This window comes from Vigna angularis, chromosome 10 (genome assembly GCF_016808095.1).
Source record: "Vigna angularis cultivar LongXiaoDou No.4 chromosome 10, ASM1680809v1, whole genome shotgun sequence".
Classification (NCBI taxonomy): Eukaryota; Viridiplantae; Streptophyta; class Magnoliopsida; order Fabales; family Fabaceae; genus Vigna; species Vigna angularis.
The window spans coordinates 6,114,977-6,137,898 of NC_068979.1; the positions used below are offsets into that span (position 1 = coordinate 6,114,977).

At 31.0% G+C, this 22,922-nt stretch overlaps 1 protein-coding gene across 3 annotated transcripts; it reads left to right on the forward strand.

Moving 5' to 3' along the window:
* The first annotated feature begins 3,623 nt into the window (after positions 1–3,623).
* On the forward strand, positions 3,624–17,645 carry LOC108335683 (histone-lysine N-methyltransferase SUVR5). Of its 3 annotated transcripts, none has more exons than XM_017571782.2 (12): positions 3,624–3,831; positions 6,982–7,502; positions 7,767–8,069; positions 8,377–8,487; positions 9,760–9,870; positions 11,626–14,415; positions 14,660–14,821; positions 15,232–15,348; positions 15,430–15,533; positions 15,618–15,755; positions 16,354–16,441; positions 16,865–17,645. In XM_017571782.2, exons 2-12 carry the CDS (start codon positions 7,056–7,058, stop codon positions 16,970–16,972), a joined length of 4,479 nt encoding a protein of 1,492 aa, XP_017427271.1. In that variant the 5' UTR covers positions 3,624–3,831; positions 6,982–7,055; the 3' UTR covers positions 16,973–17,645. The 3 variants fall into 3 exon arrangements, with proteins under 3 accessions (XP_017427271.1, XP_017427272.1, XP_017427273.1); XM_017571783.2 differs by lacking the exon at positions 3,624–3,831 and adding an exon at positions 3,885–4,129; XM_017571784.2 differs by lacking the exon at positions 3,624–3,831 and adding an exon at positions 4,146–6,758.
* The last annotated feature ends 5,277 nt before the right edge of the window (positions 17,646–22,922 follow it).

The following is a 22,922-nucleotide window of genomic DNA, read 5'->3' on the forward strand; positions in this document are numbered from 1 at the left end:
TTATGTATTCATTATATTACGATACAACAGTCCATACAGTTTCAATTTTTGCATGTTTATGAAAACATGTTAATCAAATTCAAAACATGTATAAAATGATAATAAAAAAACTCAACCCTACAAAATTTATAGATACCATACCGTCCTCACAATATTCGATTCACATTAAAAATATAATTTATGTTACATCAATATTTACAAGTAACTAGCACCAATTAACATTAAGACAAGTAATCATTCACATTCTTAGTATCTATATTATAATTAATAATAAAATATAATTAGTTATTATATATGCTTATGTGTTAATCATTGTACTATGTACTCGCTTCTTTACTCTCATAATCTAACTTAATATAAGGTTATATTATCTTATATGAAAATACCTTGTATTTTATTTCTTTAATATCATAATTTAACTCAAAATAAGGTTAGATTATCTTATTGCTAAAGAATAAAATGGGCTGAGGGTGCTTTAAGAAGTCAAACTTAATACACCACATCATTAGCGGCTTAAGCTAATAAATTTTCGTATTTTTATCAAATAATCACAATGTGAACATAAGAAAAAATAAAATCAAAAGAAAATGAAATAAACTTACTATAAAAAAAACGTTGTTGTTAATTAACCCTAACTCGTGGCTTTAATAAAAGAAAATGGATATACTGTCACTCGAACACTTAAAGAGAAATTTGACTTTACAGATAAATTGTGGTTTATAAAAATGAAAAATGAATATATTTTAGTTTTTATGTGTAACCTTTTAAACTTAAAACACATGTTTCCTTTTTTTTACAGTGAACAAGGGTAGAAAAAATAGAATGTATAAGGACTCAAGATAATATGAGCAAAAAATAAAATAAACGAAGGAAAGTGAGAAAATAATGTTAATGAAAAAGAAACAATATAAAAATATAAGTGGTCTTGTTTTCTAATTTTAGGATTTATTGTAGTTGTCAACTTAATTGTTGATTGTTTGATTAAAGTTGAATTAAATTTCAAGTCCTATAAAATTGTATTTTAAAATTGTATATTTTTAGTTAAAGCTTTATTAATTTTCTTTTGTCAATTGGACAATTAAAATTTTTATAATTTTTAATTGAGTTTATATATATATTTTCATGACGTAATTGTTATATTCTTTTTCGCATGTTATCCAACTAATAAAAAAATGAAAAATTTAAATAATATAGGCTCTTTGAATATTAATAGACATACAATATTTATTAAAAATATTTAAATTTATGAGAAAATTAAAATTTAATTAAATACTTTATTAGTTAATTAATATTAAGGAAATAAATTAAATAATGTGTGAAGAGAATGAGTTACAGAAGCAAGACTTAAAATTAGGTTTTAGATTGATGGACCTTTAACAAGTCACACAATATCTTCCATCCTGTGCAAAGCCGCAACCTCTCTTTTTTTCTTCTTCTCATTATATTCAACTTTTGTTCTCACCTTTTTCTTTTTTTTCTTTGTTTGTTTCTGCATTCTCTCCTTTCTCAGTGTTTCTTTCAATTCCATTTTTCACAAGAGATTTAATCCTCCAGTAAGCACAAACAAAAACAAACTGAAGAATTTCAGTTTCAGTAAGTTATTTTTATGACGTTCTGCTTATGATTGCATGTCACATGGTTATGAACTAGAAGAAAATTTAAATTAAAACTTAAGTTTGATCCTTTGAGTTATTAATTACAATTAGGGTTTTGTCATTTTAAGGATGTTGATTTTCATCTTGGTCAAGAGATCAATTTTGCAGAACACATAGCCGACCGAACATTGAGGTAAGAACAATCAATGAATCTCTCCCTGTTTTTCATCTTTTCTTAATTATATAATAATGCTTTTTTTTTATTCACTTAATATATATAAATTGCATGACATATAGAAACATAGAAACATAGACTATCTATCACTGGCGTATGAAAAAAAAAAAAGTCACTCACTGCATCAGGTAAAAAAAATAAAAAATAGACGATCTTATTTATGAATATTAACAAATTTAAATATTTACCAATATACATATTCAATGTAGTTTATTTTCAATTCAGTTTCTTTAAAATACGGATTTTATATTTATAGAAAATTTTAAATATTTGAATGATAACTGTTTATATTAATAATTAATGATCACATAATAAAAAAATTAATGTTACTATAGACGTGTTTATATATATTTGTAATTTTTAGGACATGCTTTTTAGTTTAATAGGTATGCATCGTGAGTATAACTTTTGTACAATGCTGATAATTATTAAAACGAAGTTTAAATATTGTAAAAAAATTACGCAATTACTGTATATACTACTTTTTTATGTTTAAAATCTTATTTAAAAAAAATTATGACCCGTTACTCTTTAAATTTATTTCAATTTTTTTCTCTCAAATAAAAATGAATTTTAATAATAAATTTTAAATTTGATATTTATTGTCTTTTACAATATTAGATTTAAGATTTATACAAGGATTTTTAATTCATTATTTCATTTATTTAGTGTAAAAAAGTTAATTTAATTCATCTTGATGTATAAAATATATGGTAAATTCACAACATTTAAATTTATCCTTTGTAGTTAATAAATTTTAACTCACTATATTATAAAAAAAATAAGTGAAATACGATCATAACAAATTAATTGTGAATATTTAAAAAAATCAAACAATGTTACACTCACATTTTAGTATGTACTTTAATACGTTACTTTAAATGTTCTATAAAAAAATAATAACTATGATCAGAATTAATTATCTATATTTTATATTATCATATTATATTTTATATTATCATTATTTATGTTTAAGTATAATTTTACTTATTATATATATATATATATATATAATATTTGCCGATAAATATATACAGAATGATGTGGAAGTGGTCCACTGATCCATCGCGAGTGGATGCCCTCAACTAACAAAAATAAATGTAACGGCAGATACAAAATACGACATCGTTTCATTTGCGGTGGCATTGTTAGAGACAAAGTCAAAGTACGTTCTATTTTATATTTTTTATCTTTTGCAAATTGCATCGTTTGGGCGTGACCTTTCTCTCTAACCGAAAACTCAGGCAATTACTGTTCGCATCTCGATGCCCACCATGCCAATCTTACCCTTCCACATTCAAATCTTATTTTTGATTTTTCCCTTATAACTAATAATGCTTTTAGGGTAAAGGATAGATATGGAAATTAAAAAATAAATTTATAAGTTTTGAAATAATAAAATATAAAAACAGAAGTTTCTTTAGAAGGTAGAAAAATAAAATTGGAGTACGAAGATGAAGAGACGTGAGTGGTACACGCTCGCGTGAGCGTTGGATGCAGAAAGAAGGCTCATAAAACCCTTTAACCAACCCAGTCCCTATCCCTATTCCTATTCCTATTTCAATTCCATATAGGACCCAATTTTGTGTAACCCCACACTGAAATGTCTATTTTCTCTTATTTTCCAAATTTTTGGGTATTTAAAAAATGAATATTAAAAAAGATTTTGGTTGTGATTTAATTTGGGCACGGGGAGCTGACCTGACCCCATCTCGTCTTTGTTGGAATGTCTAAAACCTAGAGGCGCACTTAGTATATAGAAATATATATAATTATGAAATATGCATAGCATCTATCTATTCTATCTATGAATCACTAAGCAGTAGGCCGAGTGAGTGTGGGAGGCATCGATTAGGGAAAAAGAGGCACAACATTTTTCACATAAAAAAACGAAAGCCATTTTCACCCACCCATCATCCAACCACCACCACTCTCTAATAGACCCAGCAAAATACTGACCCTGACCTTCGTGCGTAAACTTCCCCCACTCTTATTTTTAAGGTACATTACCACTACCCCTTTTTCCTACCTTCATTTTTATTTTCTCAATTTTCGCTTAGCCAATGTTATTTCTATTCTTTTTTATGTCACATATTTTCCAGTCAATTTGGTTATGGTGTCTGACCTAGCTCATCATCCCTTATATGCATATATTTTGTGTCTACCTTTATATTATATACCAAAAAAAATTATAAAATTTCTCTATAGGTAACAGAAAAATACGTACTAGTAATGGCAGCAGGCAAGATCTTAACCCTTTTCGTTCAACGTTTTAAGCAGCCCCTCTATTTAGTCGAGGGTATAATTGATTCATGCCCGGTTTTTCTTTTACGATTCTGCACATCTTATTCGTTCTTGAGGCATGCACATACATTACATGCTCGTCATCTTAATAGAGTATAGACTATGGATTTTGATTAGGGTTTATCATCATGTTACTAGCGTGCCCACAATAATAATGCAGGGATTTAGGCCAATTTCACTATTGGGTTTTCGTCATTAAGGGTTTTGGTGCCGAATGTGATTTCATAAAGATCTTGACCTTAATCGGGTTTTGTGCCTGTTAATCCTGAGAACTTTAAAAGCTTTGTTCGCACAATTTTTTTTTTGCTGGTGCGATTTACATTTGTGATCATTTCATTCCTACCCTAACCGGTGGAATAAAATTTTAACAGTACAATAAAATTTTGGGTGGGGTTTAAGGGTTGAGCTTGGAGAGATGAACTCAGATATAAATGATGTTAGGCATAGCTCTCTGCTTTGATTATCGTAAATGGCATTACAAAATCCCTCTCTTTGCTTAGATTTGTTTTGGGAATCTTACTTTCCTTCAGCTTGAAATTCCATTAAGGAAGAATTAATTTCTTTAATGCTGATAAAGTACGAATCTATCTGAACTCAACATATTAACTTGGAATCATGCAGTATTTTTGCAGTGCGAGTATTAATTCAAATTTTCTTAAGAAATAATTCGCTAAGGAGTTAGTTGTCTTTTCAAAATTCATTCATAAATAATGCCAATTTTTTAAATGATGCTTAACTTATTAAATCCTGTTATTTATGAGACGATTTTTGTCATTGGGGGGCTTAATCAGGAAATTGTGGATTCTCCTTCTAGTTTACATTGAACAGATTGAAGCAGGGGTTGGATATGCCGAATCAGAAAGTTGGGTCGCCAACCCCTACAACCCGAGAGTCGGGGAGGGTAGTGGACCATATTATGTTATTTACACAGAGTTTATGCTGTTATTCTTATTATGATTCATTGCATTTAAGTTTTTTTGGATGATGATAAAAACTTATTTTTGAACCATTCTGCATAATGTAATGTGTAACTGATTTTAACTTGTTCACTTTTTATTTTATGAACTCGTTAATGCCATTGCCTTATGAAGTCATAGAAAGAATCCATAAACAAAAATTTTAATTGATGAACTAATAAATTTTAAATGTACGTGCTACTAGTTACTTTACATGAAACTTCGTCAAGAAATTTAAATATTCTTGAATGATATTTAATTGAATATTTGAATTAAATGCTGACCAAATTGAGATGCATGTATTAATCTCGACTTTTAAGTATTTGTGCTTCATATTTTTAACATTAATGAATTTCTTAAAAATTAATTATTAACAATTAAAAATGCTATGACTATGAGATGTTTTATTTTCTAGAGTGTAACGATGTTTTCGTTAAAAATGTTATTCATGGTCGAGTATGTATTTAGTCATGGTTCACTATGCAAGGTGTTGTCTCAGTTCTGTGTCTGAGAATAGTTTACAGTTATATTAGATGCGCTATTTACTTTATCTATTGACTGATTTGTCTTGAGGTCATGCTCTGTTGTTAATGGTTATTCAGGAATACAATGAAGTGCCTTAATTTTCTTTTGAATTTCAAATAATCATGCTACTCTTTGCTAGAATTAGGGATATTAAGAATAGACACTTATGCACATACATGAGCACTGGATATTCAATTCCTTAATGCACTATTAGGACTACAGAAATTTGATTCTTCTTCAAACCTACGAATCTTTTTGGGATAGTGTTAAACATGCATTATTGGTAAGGTCATTATGTCCCTGATTTTAGTATGGACTGCAATGGAGTAGCAAGACTATCATGGAGGTAAATGGCATTTTAATTAACCTCTAGAAATATGTCAATAGGTGAAACTAATAATTACGGATTTAATATAATTCTTGTTGAAGTTAAAGAGAATGGGCGGTACTACCAAAATTCTAATTCCTATGAAAACTAAATGCGTTCTTGCCAAGGTAATCATGGTTCTTGTCTCCCTGATTCTTCTATGTTGTAGCAAGGTTATTTGAACTTTGATAGGAAATAAGGCATTTTGATTTATGCTCTGCTGAATAGATCTCAGAAACATATTAACATCCAGATTCCAGACATATACCTGTCAATAGGTTAAATGAATAGTTGAGTCTGATAAATAAGCATTAACATTCTAGTCTGCAGTCAACATTTTCCTTGAAATGGTTATACTAACACAGATTGAATGCTTCATTGCTTCCAATTTATTAATGTAAGAATTTAAGAGGGAAACTTGATATGGTAATTCTTTTTTTTTTTTTTGCTCTATCATGTTTATATCTCATTATTTGTATTTTGAAATCATTGAAACTCCTAAAATGGATCTACATAAACTCTTACTGTTTGTTAACTACTTTCTGTTTCTTGGAACTTTTGACTAATCCAGATGAGTTTTAGTTTTGTTTTCTTCTTGTCAAAAGGACATATATGGTGTTTTTATAAATTCTACAACATATTGTCTGAACACATAAATTTTCTGTAATATCCTTCAAGGTGTGAGGGCGCTCCTTGGTGCAACTAAGATTTCTGTATTCTCAGAAGTAGAGTCTAGTTGTTGAAAGTAGTACCATTTTCTGTGCGTGCAGTGCGGGGTAAGGTTATGTACTTCTATAGATCGTAGATAACAAAGTGGTGGGAGCTTTGTGATTGAGCTACCTTTTGCTTTTTGATTCTTTTTATTTTTTTAAATTTGATCTGCTTCTGCCATGAAGTTTCTATATAATTTATTCCTCTTATTTTGAACTTTTTTTGTAAATTACCATGGCTAAAACTTCATTGTCTGACTTTTTCACTGAATCTTCTTTACTTTAACAGAGTGGTGAGGTAAAGAGTCATCAGGCATAGCATGCAAATTATCTTATACAAAACTCTACCTTAGAAATAGTCTCATGGAAGTGCTTTGTTCTGGTGTTCAATATGCTGGGGAATCTGATTGCACTCAGCAGAGTTCGGGAACTGCTTTTGTATATCAAGAAGAAACTAATTGTGCAGAAAGTGGTGGGCAAGACAAACTGGTAGCTGCTCGGCTGAATGAATCATCACATAAAATGCAGGGACCTCAAATAGAAAGGCAAGGTGGTTTGTCAACTAATTCAGATTGCCAATGCAATGGAGCTTCATGTTGTGACTGTCAACTGGATGATCAAAATGAATATTGTGGTTTCCATGATTTTGAAGAAGACATTATGAATGAACCTTGTTTAACATCTGACAACTCTATCTCTGTTGTTGATACAATTGAAAGTGAATCACCAAACAACAGTCGGGAAGGAGACTTGTCATGTTCTGAACCCAAGTGGCTTGAGGGGGATGGATCAGTGGCATTGTGGGTCAAGGTAAGCATAATTCTTTTCTGATGAATGATATGATTATTTCTATGTTTAAGAAACTATTAATTCACTACTCTAACTGATCTTGAATGCTTGATCATGAGAAATTATTCATGAATATCTTTGGTCACATTGTGTTTCTGTCTGAAACCTCCTCAATCGTGTTCCATAATTCTTTTAGAAAATTGTAGGATTTACACTCTGTTAAAAGATGGAAAATGAGAAATGCAAGCCTTGCTGATTACTTTGTGACTTCTCTATCTTTTTTAGTGGAGGGGGAAGTGGCAGGCTGGTATCCGGTGTGCAAGGGCTGACTGGCCGTTATCAACGTTGAAAGCAAAACCAACACATGAAAGAAAGAAATACTTTGTTATATTCTTTCCACACACAAGGATTTATTCTTGGGCAGACATGCTGCTCGTTAGATCAATTAATGAGTTTCCCCATCCCATTGCATATAAGACTCATCAGGTGGGACTCAAAATGGTTAAAGACTTAACTGTTGCACGGCGGTTTATTATGCGAAAGCTAGTTGTTGGCATGCTGAACATGGTCGACCAGTTTCCTTTTAATGTATGGATGATGGTGACATTATTTCCTTTTTTCCGCTCCTTTTCTTGCAGTCTCTGTTTTTTTTTCTCTCTCTCTCTCTCATATATATATATATATATATGTATATATCTATATATATATATATGTATATATCTATATATATATATATATGTATATATCTATATATATATGTATATATCTATATATATATATGTATATATCTATATATATATATGTATATATATATATATAGATATATATACACATACAAACACATATATACATATTCATTCACTTTTTAACTGGAGGTTTGTTTCAATGCATACAGGCTTTGACAGAAACTGCTCGTGATATGAAGGTCTGGAAGGAGTTTGCCATGGAGGCTTCTCGTTGTAATGGTTATTCTGATTTTGGGAGAATGCTTCTAAAGCTGCATAGTGTAAATTCCAATTCTTGTTGATAGTTTTTGGAGTAGGCTTGAACTTTATGACTGCTCAGTGCTTGTTTTATTAAATTACAGTTGTTAAGTGTAGTTGTATGTGTAGATGTTAACACAACCCGGCAATCAATACTGTTTTCTGATCCTAGGCATTGTTTTGCTAAAACTGTAAGGATTTGTATAATTACTAGGAAACTTAAATTTCTAAAATTTGTTTTGTCATAATGTTTGAACTCCCTCTAGCTATCTTTCTCTGTTGGTTTTATACACTGAGTGTCAGAATAAACAAAAAATTGCGTGTAAGATTTCAACTAGCATGATCAAGTGATAATATGCTTTGCAATAAGTTTGCCCATTATTATATATTTAAAGTCTATTAAAAAGTGAAAATTGGTCATATTTTGATCTTGAACTTTATGCACAAAAAAATCAGTGTTGAACATTAATTGATAGGGTTGCAATGCATTGAAAGATGATTTAGTGGTTAAGATTTGGAGATATGTTGGACATTGAAAGAATGAGAACCAAACTTTAATCATTCTTATGCTTATCTTTGGCATGTGAAGTTTAGGGTTTCGTATCTGCTTTATTCATTCTGTATTCGTTAAAAATATTTTGTACATGGATAGGTCTCTTATTCTCTTATTCCGTATTGTTTCTGCAAGCTTCTGATTATTTTTCTCAGATAGTAATGGTTCTTTTTATGGCATGTTAGAGGATACTGGACCATTTCTCTCCTCTCCTTTCTATGACATGCTGCATGTGTGTAATTCGTTAGTATCATGTCGTACAAACCAGTCATGAATTCATTTCTACATTGCTTGGTATATCATGTATTTCATTATATCATCATGGAATAAGGAACATTTTAATTTTTTTGCCCCTGTTCTTATACTGCCTTTTCTTACTCTCTCTCCCTCTCTCTCTCTCTTTCTCTCTCCTCAATAAAGTACATTATCCATTATTCTTTTTCCATTTTATGATTTCATATTGTGTACTTGGCTTAGCATATTTTACCTGTAATTGACAATTTTATCAAGTAAATTAATATTAGATTGGACTGATGGCTGCATTAGCAATACTTTTGAAGTTGAATGCTAATAATTATAGATCTCTTTGTATAGTCTCTGCAATTTATGTCGGTTGTATGTTAATGCTATAAAGTTTTGTAAGTCCTAATTCATGGATGCAACAATGGTTGCTTCCATGAATTATTGTCTATTATTTTCTTGTGTGACCAATGAAGTTCAATGCATTTTTTTTTGCTTACAGAGCATACTGCAGCACCATATAAATGTTGACTGGTTACGGCACTCTTATACCTCTTGGACTGAAAGATGTCAGAGTGCAAATAGTGCTGACTCAGTGGAGCTACTGAAGGAGGTATTTTGTGATTCTGACTACCGATTCATATACTAGAATCCAGAAAGATGGATTATGTTCTTACTGCATTATCACTGTTGCAACTGGCATACTTTTGCTCATAAAAGATGACACGAATAAAAAAGAATAGAATACTGCAATGCATATAATTTCCGAGTAGCTAAAGGATGTCTCAGGACTTTTTGCTCACTTTTTATCTTACTTCCTTTCTTTCATTAAGTGCATCGGATTAAATGACATTAAAGCTCAGCTGCTTGATCAGTCTATAACCCATGTAATCAATGGAATAAGCAGAATTTGATCTAAAATGTTGTTGACATCATGAATTTATTAGTATTTTGACCTTCTCTTGTTGCTATCATAAACCAAAGTGAATATAGTGGAATTTAGACCTCTTACTATCGTTGAGTAATAGGATATGGTCGTGTTTAAGAGAGAAACATTTTTTCTTATCAAATAAGGACCCACCATGATTGGTTATAGTGTATGTCCCACCACCTATATCTAGCTTCTAACTTGTAACAAATAAAGAAAAGAAATTAATCTCTTCATCCTAACGAACCCAATAGACTATGCCCTATAAAAGAAGTGATTAGATGATGACAAATACAACTTTGATAATGTTCTGCTCTTTTGGTTTCAATAGAACTTTATAAAATATATTTACACTCCTTCAGATTATCTGCCATTTTACAAAATGGGTTTTGTTTGATTTTATCTCTTTGAATAGAAGCAGAAAAAGAATAAATATTTTATTCCAATTTTATCCTACCCTTTTGTTATCTACTAGAAGGAATGAGAGTGAAGATTAATGAAGTGATAATGTTATGTTGGGTATTTCGATAGAGGTTAATTTTGTTAGATACAGATATATTTTCCTCCAGTTGGGATTATTTAAGAATTTTCTCAATAAGTATAACCTTGAATGATAAATATCATGAAATAGAGGTGGTATCATGTTAGCAAAAATATGTAAAGAAGGCGTAGGATTTGAAGGGAGTGAAGTAGTAGTTTGTTTCATTTAGTAGTAGAAAACCAAACGATTAGAAAAAGAACCTGGATTAGTACAAAGAGTGACTTGTCATTTAGTGATATCTGATATGTACTGACCCAGTGATTGCATATTGTCAATGTTCCTGTATGAATTCATTAAGAACCGGCAACATTTGTGTGCCTAGTACAGGTAAGAACCACTTAGGATTACTTCTGCATCATAGCTACTAGTCACGCAATTTTCAGCACTTATTGCAAAGGCTTGTTTCCTATAGTTTCACTTTCTATTCTAGCTTATTAATAAGATCATTGAAATAATCATAAAATGCTTTGTCATAACTTAGTAGAGACAAATGCAAAATGGCCAAAAAAACAAAGGGAGGTTCACCTAACGGATAAAAGAGAATGCTGGTTCATCACTCCGCGATTTTAGAAAGAAATAGAACAATTAATTGATTCTTTTATCATTCTTTTAATGTCTTTGATTACATTTCTTCAGTTTTTAAAATATTTAATGCTGTTTCATGTTCCTTATCTTTGGAATAATACTATCTGCATGTATACCTTGTCAGTAACCAAAATATATCTGGACATATAACTACAGTAAAAATAGATCCATGTAGTTTTGTTACTGTAAAAATATATACGTTGTCAGTAACCAAATTTTGATTACAAGCAACAATTAATGCTCATGCCCTAAACGGTTGCCAAATCTTTTTAGCTCAATATGTTTGATTGATTTTATACCTTATTCTTTTTCAGGAATTGTTTGATTCTATTTTGTGGAATGGGATCAATACTCTCCCTGATGCACCAGTGCAATCATCATTAAGTTCTGAATGGAAAACCTGGAAGCATGATGTAATGAAATGGTTTATGACACCACCTTCCTTATCGATCAGCAAAGACACACAGCAACAGAGTTATGATGATTTGTTCCGAGCAAACCTTCAGGTTTGTAGAAAAAGGGCCAAGCTTGAAGTTCGTCGTGCGGATACACATGCTTCACAAGTGGAAATCAAGGCTCAAACTGTTGCTCTTCAGGCTGACCCTGGCTTCTTTAAGAATCAGGGCATATTGAGCACATTAGCAGATGAGTCTTGCAAACAGGAAGGTGTTAGGGAGATGTCTGTGGCAGCTGATTCACCTGGTCATTTGGTCGATAAATGGAATGGAATTGTAGTTGAGAATACTGATTCCCATTTTTTGCATACCAAAGAATTAACACCTTCAAAGGAAACGATTGTTGCGAAATCTGTAGAATTTGGTAGTAAGAATCGACAATGTATAGCTTATATTGAAGCAAAGGGAAGACAGTGTGTGAGATGGGCAAATGACGGTGATGTGTACTGTTGTGTACATTTATCTTCACGATTTTTGGGGAGCTCAACGAAATCTGAAAAACCTGTTCCACTTGATACTCCTATGTGTGAAGGTACTACTGTTCTGGGTACTAGATGTAAGCATCGTGCCCTACCTGGCTCTTTATTCTGTAAGAAACACCGGCTACATGCTGAAACAGAGCAGATCTCAAATATACCGCAGAATACACTAAAGAGAAAACATGAAGAAAATTATACTGGTTCAGAGGGCATTCTCTCGAGAGAATTGGTATTAGTCAATGTTGAAAGTCCACTGCAAATGGATCCAGTGTCATCCATTGGTGGTGATTCCCTACATGGAGAAAACAACTCTAATGAGAAGCCCATGCATTCTGAACATGATCATAATGCAATGGAGTCACTGCAGTGTATAGGTTCCCCTCCCTATGATAAGATGAATCCTTGCAGGGAAGGTCCTAAACGGTATTGCTTGTATTGCGAAAGTCACCTCCCTAGTTGGCTTAAGCGTGCAAGAAATGGGAAGAGTAGAATAGTATCAAAAGAAGTGTTCACAGAACTTTTGAGGGACTGCAACTCATGGGAGCAAAAGGTACATCTGCATAAAGCATGTGAACTTTTTTACAGGCTTCTTAAAAGCATTTTGTCATTAAGAAACCCTGTTCCTAAGGATGTCCAATTTCAGTGGGCTCTGACTGAAGCTTCTAAAGATTCTAGTGTAGGAGAGTTTTTTAAAAAATTAGTTCACAGTGAAAAGGCCAGAATCAAATCATTATGGGGATTCAATGATGACATGGATATATCTTCTGTTATGGAAGAACCTCCTCTCTTGCCATCCACAAACGATGATTACTATGATAAGGAAAATGCCATTAAGTGTAAGCTATGCTCTGCAGAATTTCCTGATGACCAAGAGCTTGGTAACCATTGGATGGACAGTCATAAAAAGGAGGCGCAGTGGCTATTTAGAGGCTATGCATGTGCAATTTGTCTGGATTCATTTACTAACAAGAAACTGTTGGAAACACATGTTCAAGAGAGACACCATGTGCAATTTGTTGAACAATGCATGCTTCTCCAATGCATCCCTTGTGGGAGTCATTTTGGAAATACGGAACAATTATGGCAGCATGTTTTATCAGTTCATCCTGTTGATTTTAAACCATCAAAAGCTCCTGAGCAGCAAACTTTATCTACTGGTGAAGATTCTCCAGTAAAACGTGATCAGGGTAATTCAGCCCCTTTGGAGAATAATTCTGAGAATACAGGTGGTTTTCGGAAATTTGTTTGCAGGTTTTGCGGGTTGAAATTTGATTTACTACCTGACCTAGGTCGACATCACCAAGCTGCCCATATGGGGCCTAATCTGGCCAGCAGTCGCCCTGCAAAGAGAGGAGTTCGATATTATGCTTACAGATTAAAATCTGGCAGACTTAGCCGCCCCAGATTTAAAAAAAGTTTGGCAGCAGCATCATACAGGCTTAGAAATAAGGCTAATGCTAATTTAAAGCGAAGCATTCAGGAAACAAATTCACATGGCACAGGGGGAATAATAGTACAACCTCATGTTACTGAAACAACAAACATTGGTAGATTGGCTGAACATCAATGCTCAGCTGTTTCAAAGATTTTGTTTTCAGAGATTCAGAAGACGAAACCTCGTCCAAACCATTTTGATATTTTATCAATTGCTCGCTCTGCTTGCTGCAAAGTTAGTCTTGTAGCGTCATTGGAGGAGAAATATGGAATTCTTCCTGAAAAGCTCTATTTGAAGGCAGCAAAACTTTGCAGTGAGCATAATATTTTGGTAAGTTGGCATCAGGACGGTTTTATTTGTCCTAGTGGTTGTAATGTATCAAAGGCTCAAGTTTTGCTCTCTCCTTTAGAGTCTCTTCCTAATAGTTCTGTAATGTCCAAAGCTGGGAATTCATCTGATCCTACAAGTGACGAGTGGGAGGTGGATGAATTTCACTGCATCATCAATTCACGAACTTTAAAGTTAGGTTCACTGCAAAAAGCTGTGGTCTTGTGTGATGACATTAGCTTTGGGAAGGAATCAATTCCAGTGATTTGTGTGGTAGATCAAGAACTTGTGCATTCTCTTCCTATCAATGGCTGTAATGGACAAAATATAAACCCTTCTAGGCCTTGGGAGAGCTTTACCTATGTTACAAAGCCAATGCTCGATCAATCCCTCATTCTTGATTCAGAGGTAGTTAACTGAGACTTAATTTGTTCTTTGATCAAATCCTAACAAAGAGGGATAATGAATCTAAAATAGATCATATGCTACTAAGTTTTTGTAAAATCCTTTTACTTGTAAAAGCTATCCAGAGTCTGGCTTGGCTTACATAATGCCTTTTCTCTCTTTTAGAATTTAAGAAATAAATAGCTTACATTACCCCTTTTCTTTTAATTGATTTATAATATTCTTTAGCTTATCTGTTTATTGGCAGAGTCTGCAACTGGGATGTGCCTGTCCATACACCACCTGCTGTCCTGAAACATGTGATCATGTTTACCTTTTTGGCAATGACTATGATGATGCAAAAGACATATTTGGGAAACCAATGCGTGGCAGGTTCCCATATGATGAGAATGGTCGAATAATCCTGGAGGTAATTTATTTTCATTTATTAAACTGTTCTATATAAAATCTGAAAGAATTACTTTTGCATCTGTTATGCTTTACATAGTGATGATATATCTAGCAATTGCTAAAATACTGAATAATTTTATCCCTTTCATTATTTCTTGAATGGTTATGTTTTCTAATAGTATTATGCCTGCTTTTACTGTGTTGACTTAGCTCTACTAGCAATACCATGATGTATGATCTTTCCTTATTTTTGAGAATTACGTACATGATATTTTTAACCATCGTTATTACATGATTTTGCCTCAAGTTCCCTTCATAGATCATTGGCATATACAGAAAATTTCTGCCTTTTATTTATTTTCTATTTCTATTATTTATTAACAATTTTCGTTTTGTTCCATTATGGGGATTGTCCTAAAACAACTGCAGGAAGGTTATCTTGTCTACGAGTGTAATCACATGTGCAGATGCAATAAATCCTGTCCAAATAGAGTATTGCAGAATGGTGTACGAGTCAAATTGGAAGTCTTTAAAACAGAGAAAAAGGTTACTCTTTTTTTATTAACCCAAACACTTCTCAAATCACAAGTCTTGCTACATTGACTTTTATGAGGCTGTGATTTGTAGGGATGGGCAGTAAGGGCTGGTGAAGCTATTCTACGTGGCACATTTGTGTGTGAATACATTGGAGAAGTTTTAGATGTGAAAGAGGCACATGATAGGCGTAGAAGGTTTACCTTTTTTCAAGATATATTCTCTTTTAAATTAGTTGATGTTCCCAAACTTTATACTGACTCGGTCTATATCAACACCAGTTATGGCACAGAGCATTGCAGTTATTTCTACGACATTGATGCTCGTGTTAATGATATGAGCAGATTGATTGAAGGAGAGGCTCAGTATGTAATTGATGCCACTAAATTTGGAAATGTTTCAAGATTCATCAATCATAGGTGAACATTTTTCTTCTTAACATTCTCTTTGACATGGTTTTGCTAGCAAAATGGTTCATTAATGGATTCTTTTTTGCTATGCTAGCTGGTTTCAAATGGCAGCCGGTAAACTTTTATGATTTCCTTCCAATGAATTTTCTTCAATCTAACTTGAATTACTTAACAGAAATTGATCTTGGATTAGTTTTTGGCGAGAAATGTTGCTTATTTCACTGTACATGAATCCATGCTACTTGCTATTATTTATTATGCTCTTAATGTGCTGTTAAGAATGTCCTGGATAGTCACTTTGTCATCAATATCATCATAATATTATGATGACTGTATTTCTGCTCCTTACAAATAGATGCATTGTAGGGGGACTAGTGCTCTTTTTGGCTAGTTGCTTTTAACATGGTGCTATTTGGACCCACGTTATTTCCTGGCAACAATTAACCACAGTAATGCACTAAAAATTTAAATATTATTTTTTTTATCAATGATGATTTTGTTTAATTCAACAAAAGCCTAAACTTTTTGTGATTAGTAACTATACTACATTCTGATTTTTATGTACGTTATGTTGGTTTTCTCTTACAATTTGTTGTTGTTGTTGTAGTTGCACCCCAAATCTGGTCAATCACCAAGTTCTTGTAGAGAGCATGGATTCTGAACGTGCACATATCGGTTTTTATGCAAATCGGGATGTAAGTACTCTCCTATGTTGGACTATTTCCTTTAAAAGAATCCAATGTTTATGATGCTTTAACAATTTCTACTTGCAAATTCTTTTCTTGATTTGGTATGTTATAAGAAACATAATATGTGAAGATACTGTATCATAGATATTGAAGGTCACATCTCTAATAAAACGTTACCCTGCTTTACTAATGAAAAGTAAAGGCCGGCTTATTGACAAACATGTTACAAGAAATTTGCTTTCTGTATCCCAGTTGACGTGTGAATAATGGTATTCATGGATATAATGAACATTGCACAACAATTCAAAGTTTGGTCCCTTGTTTGTGAAGGACATTCAGTCCTCCATGTTATCTTGTGAACAGTGGACACACTTTTAGTAGCTTTTTTTGTATGCAATGGCTTACGTCTCGCTTTGTTCTTTTTGACAGATTGCTTTAGGTGAAGAGCTAACATATGACTATCAGTACGAGCATGTGCTTAGTGAAGGATCTCCTTGTCTTTGCGAATCCTTGAAGTGTAGGGGGCGCCTTTATTAGAACCTGAATCTGTGCATTATTACAACAATATTTTTAGATTGTCAATTTGGCAGACAAATTATATGCTCAACATAAAAGATTCCAATTTGGAACGGCCCAACCTGAAAGTATTAATTTGATTTGACGTCTTCCAACAAATGAGGAAAAATCAATCACCTGGGGCAGGCAACTTGTGAGGAATCATCTATAATTTACTCTGGCCGTCTCTGGTAATTTGACAGGATTCAAGTGATTTTTGCATTGATTGCAATGTACAATCGTTCTGTATCCCCTCTGGAAGAGTAGGCATGTTTTTGAAGCTTAGTGCACAATTGTTCCGTTTTCTCTTGCTTTATTTTCCAACATTTCACTCTAGTGCCTGATCTCATGAAATAATTTGGCAATTCCTCATTCCTTTTCTCCCTTCCTCACCCTTCCGCCATCACCAAGAAAGGAAACCCCCAAAAGAAGTTCAGCGGAAAAAAAATGTCTGTGGTCAAAGCTCTGGATTGGCAATTGCTATTTTCTCCATTTTTATGACATGGTTCTTAATTTCTTTAGCAGTTTCAGGATTGTAAATATTTTAGCGTTTTAACTTATTCTCTTTTCCTTTTCATTGCTATGTAACTTATTCATAGAAATAGATTCCTTGTAATTTGTGTCATTTAAATATAAATGTCTTATTTGATATGAATTTAACTATTGATGTAATTTATTTGTCTACAAATTAAAAACAAAAATTTCAGTCAGTTTCAAAAGTTCTTAAAAAATTAAAACTATAATAATTTTTACTTTATAATAGATGGAATACCTTTTATAGCCTGAACGCCTGACTAAACCAGCATGTGCTTAATTATAATTCTAATGTAAACGTTATAACTTAATTCATATTATTGATAAATAAAGTGGAGAGTCTGCTAAATCAAATCTATTTATTTCCCATCTTACATTTTAGATAATTCAAATTATTTACATTAAAATTTATAAGACTAATATTATTCATACACTGGTGTTTGTATTTGTACTTTTATATCAGTTTACATTATATTAGAATTATTGGTTAAAGTTTGTTTTAACAATTTATTTATTTTATTGATTGACAAATGTAAATAGTTAGTAGAGAGATTGAACTCACAATCTTTCCTACCTTCTTTTTCAAATTTTTTAAACTAACTTTATAACTTCTAAATGTGAGTGTAGGAGAGTTGAATCCGAAGTCTTGTTAAAAGAACTGTGTTAAAAAGTCTTATATTAAAATTCAAATTTTTTAAGTCAGTATTATTGTTTAAGTCAGAGTTATGTAATTAAGTTAGATTTAAAAATTTATTTCTTTAATATTTTATTATACTTTTAGAATAAATCTAACAATAATCTAAATATAAGCCCTTAATCACCAATGTAAAGTTTATATGTTCATAACATGACAGCCAAATTATTATGTGCACTAAAATGTAGGGAGTTTTGACTTATGATTAACATATTAAAATCAGTTTTTCCTTGCGGTGACAATATTTAAGGGGGAATGTGTTTTTAACAAAAATGGTGGTTCTATATGTAACATCACGGAATTTACATTTAATTGCTTCTAGTTTTCTCCCTTCCAGGTTAACTGTTTCTTGGATTCGGTATCCGTTATTCTGCTATATCATACGCCAAGTCTTGGATGACAACATTGAAATACAAAAGTAACATATATCTCAGCCACCCATAGACCAATTATGCCAATCTTTCTGTTCTGTTTGGATGAGCTGATGCAGTTAGTGAGATTAATGATGAAAGGCACGTGAAGTTGTGAAAAGCAAAAACACCAATCCATGCAGCTTAGAAAAAAGTTACTAACACCAAGGAGAAGAGGGAGAAGCCGATATATCTTATCAGTACGAGGGTCACTCGACTGAACAGAGGCTTTGTGCGCCAAATGGGAAGGCCATTAATGGGGACAGAAACTGAATAACCATGTGATTCATTCTGCCATTATCTAGTCCTTGACAGTGAGAAGCAACATGACCGAAGCATAAACTATAATATTCAACTGCTACTGAAACAAATAAATGATGACTGTATTCTCTCAACATAACTAAAATACAGTATTATACTTCAACTAGAGATGTATTTAACGTCAGTGTTTCATGACATGTCCATATAAGAAAAAATATTCACATAAATGAGTTAACAGTGACATCAATATTTATAAGTTAAAACTTATGTCATATATATAAATCTCTCCCGGATGAACTTCATCATGTATGGATCCTGCAGTCCAAAAATGAATAGCAACCTGTGCAGTTTGGATCTAGTGGCCTTCATCAACACCACACAATTATGAATCCTCCAAAATGGACACACAAGAGGTCAGGATTAGGGACCCCATGGACCTCTTGTTCACAGACAAAATTGAGAGATTGCAGGCAACAGTGCATACCAAAGCCAAACCAATATGTCGGTCACTCACTCTTCTTTCACTCATTCATGTACTAAAAAAAATGATAACCTTCAACCACTAGCTTGTCTCCTAAGGCCTAAGCTCCATGTTTCACCAGTTGTTTCTCTTGGTAGAGAGCTTACATAAATTATCAAGATTGATGAATGGCCGAGATTCTCACCTGTCTTTGTTGGACATATTTTAATCACAATATACATGATTAATGGTATCCCCTAATTAGCTACTGTGTTATGGTTTGGTACTAATAATTGGTTAGGTGCATAGGACATAGTTAACTGTGATCTCTACAAAGAAAAGGGATGTTATTAGGATGAAGAGTTTAGAGCACATGGCAGAAGGTTCATTAGTAACATCAAAATTTGGGAGCAGTGAATCTTGGTGGGCCAAAAAGACAACAATTCCAGGGCAGCAGAGGCCACTTATCATGTGATTGGAATTTCTGATTCCTGATGACGAAAACACGTTTCTATCTTTCTATCTTTCTATCTTTCTATCTTCTCTTGTTTTAGCAGTTTGATGGAAGCGCTGCAAATCTCTATGATTGCACTGAAGTCACGGCACACACAGCTATGCCTAATTGCATCAATAAGAAATTGCTACAGCTGTGAATTTCTCACTTTTTCCCCAAAAGTAAACAGCATCTTCACAATGAAATGTTTCACCCTGCACCAGTATGGCAAAATTTCAAATCAACACACTTTCTATCATACCTTCAATTATGTCAATAATGCTTTTGGATAAACTCTAAAATTGAATTTAATATCATATCAGATAAAAATAAAATAACAAAATTAAACATCATATAAATAATTGTACAAAATTATTGTTTCAAGATTAAAAATGATATTAATGTTAATTTTTTATAAGTTTAACTCATATCACATTTATATAATTGTTTTTAAAAAAATAGTGTAAATTCCTTTTATAAAAAAACCCTCCAAACTCTCAATGTAATTATGGAGTTTGGAGAATCATAATATATCCTTGCCTAACTTCAATTAGCGAGTTAGTTCAGTGACGAAAATCCAATAGGTGATTTTCAAATAACACGTTTCGATAATCTTTCAAAATAAGTGCAAATCACTGAAAAAGAAGACAAAAAAATTGTTAGAGCTAGGGAATCTAGTAAGGTTTACACAAAGAGACATTTTTCAAGCATCAGATTACATAAGAAATGCCAAAATAATCAAATCAGAAAAAAAAAATGTAAGTATCATTAAAAGTATCAAATGTACTATTTATTAATTATCATAAATATCAGTAAATTTGTCATATGATAAATTATTATTGGCATTATTTAATATACAATTTATTTTTTTTAATGCGGATAATTTACTCAATATTTTTAAAAAATGTAAATATCATTAAAAATATCACATGTACTATTTAGTAATTATTATTGTAACACCCAAAATTTTACCATACAATATTTTTTTTTACAATGTATAAGAATTGTTTTACCTTTTAAATATATATAAATTCAATAATAAATTAAATATATAAGAAAATAATAATATTAACCACAATAATAATATTAGCAATAAAATAGGATAATAGAATAATATCAGTATACTTCAAATAATATAACAATTATATATATATATATATATATATATATATATATATATATATATATATATATATATATATATACATACATACATATATATATATATATTATCAAATAATATTATATATATATTACAGATTTAAATTTTAACGAATAATGTTATAGTAATAATAATGATAATATAATAATAGAATAATACAAATATGTTAAATAATAGTTACAAAAATTGTAAATAAAATTTTAGTTATGTATATAAATATTATTTTAAATTATAAATATATATATATATATAAACATGTATTATAATAATAAATACAAACATTTATATAAGATAAATATGTGGAATACTAAAATAATATTATAAAGAAAAAGAGAAATAGATAAATGAGTTAATAAAATAATGGATTATGATTTTTTTATGTTTTATAATCAAACGAAAATATTATTTTAATCTGAAAATATATATAAAAAAAAAGTTTAAACGAGTGGGTGAATGGAGAGGAAAAGAGAACAGTGATGTGATATGTTATTGGTTTCTAGAAAATTTTGAATTCGTGACACTTGATAGTAAATTGTTATTAAATGGATTGTAAGAAAATGATTTCATGCATCATAATCCAAAATAAAATTTATTTAACACATTCAATTTATAATTATTGTGAGAAAGTAACTATCGTATTGTTGAAATCAGCAATGAAGAAGATGAAATTAAAAGAAAAAGAAGAAGAAATAAGGTAGTAAGAAACATAAGGAAAAGTCTAGGTCCATTTCATGATCCGACAAAGAAAAGTAGTAATGGATGAAAGAAAAAGATAATCGCAAATGGAAATAGCCAAAGAGCAAAAGAAAGTAATACAGACAAATAGTCAATTAGAGAAGCATTGCATGTGATGATGTGATTATGTGAATTACTTTTGTATTTGCATCTTAGCATTTGATTTTTTTTCCAACTCTCTAATTTCTCATGAAACAAACTTCTTCATTCTTATTTAAAATTTATAAAACAAGTAATTTTAGTTAACTAAATATTAAATTAATTTATAATATATAAATAGACGTAAATTTTAGTTTATAAATTTGTTTTAAAAAATTAAATTTTTAAATACAATATTAAAATCATAAGTTAGAATATATTATAGTAAAAATATTTTTTTATTGAATTTATTGTTTTATCTATTATTCGACCACTGTAAAAATAAAATAAATTTAATATATATATATATATATATATATATAAATAAGTAGATACATATCATACATCATAAATTAATTTTTTAAGAGGAAATTAAAATCAAAGTCAACTTCTTAACCTTTTCAGTTTTTTTTTATTTTTTCAAAATTTGGTTTTGCTTTACTATTTTTTAAATTACCCTATTAAAAGCTATAATCACTGTTTTTAGTCTGTTTAAAGAAGATAAATAACATCCATTTTGGTTCTATAATTATTTCACAAGTGTTATACAAGAAAAATATTGTGACTAACAAATGTTAAAATTTAAGCGACTTAAAAATTGATTTGTACGGACTAGTGTACTTCTTTTTAATATATCAACTAATTAAAAATCATTCTACGTATAATTTTTAAAAGAATCATTTTAAAATAAAAGATTTTTTTTTTCTAATATCATGCAACTTTTTTGTGACCAGTTTATATTTTATTCTGTTTTGAAGAAATTTTTGAAATCGAACTACTTGAATGGTTATTTGAATGGAGGATATCATACTTTCATATAACGGTTAACATAAGGATCCTAAAAAAGTTTTAAAAATAACCCATCATCTAGTGTTTAGTCTCTTTAAAATTATAAATTTAAGATAAATATATGACTCAATCAAAAGTGGAAAGATAACACACTCTTTTTCAAAAGACAAATATAAATAAAAGATAATTTAAAAAAAATACCACTTAAAATAAAAATGGTACAAACTTATATAGTAATTATTTGATGATATTGTAA

Bases quoted from the DNA above. Each gene is read 5' to 3' on its own strand.
- LOC108335683 (XM_017571782.2), top strand. From the start codon at position 7,056: ATGGAAGTGCTTTGTTCTGGTGTTCAATATGCTGGGGAATCTGATTGC. The intron at 7,503-7,766 runs GTAAGCATAATT...TATCTTTTTTAG, and splicing joins CAGTGGCATTGTGGGTCAAG to TGGAGGGGGAAGTGGCAGGC. The intron at 8,070-8,376 runs GTATGGATGATG...CAATGCATACAG, and splicing joins TCGACCAGTTTCCTTTTAAT to GCTTTGACAGAAACTGCTCG.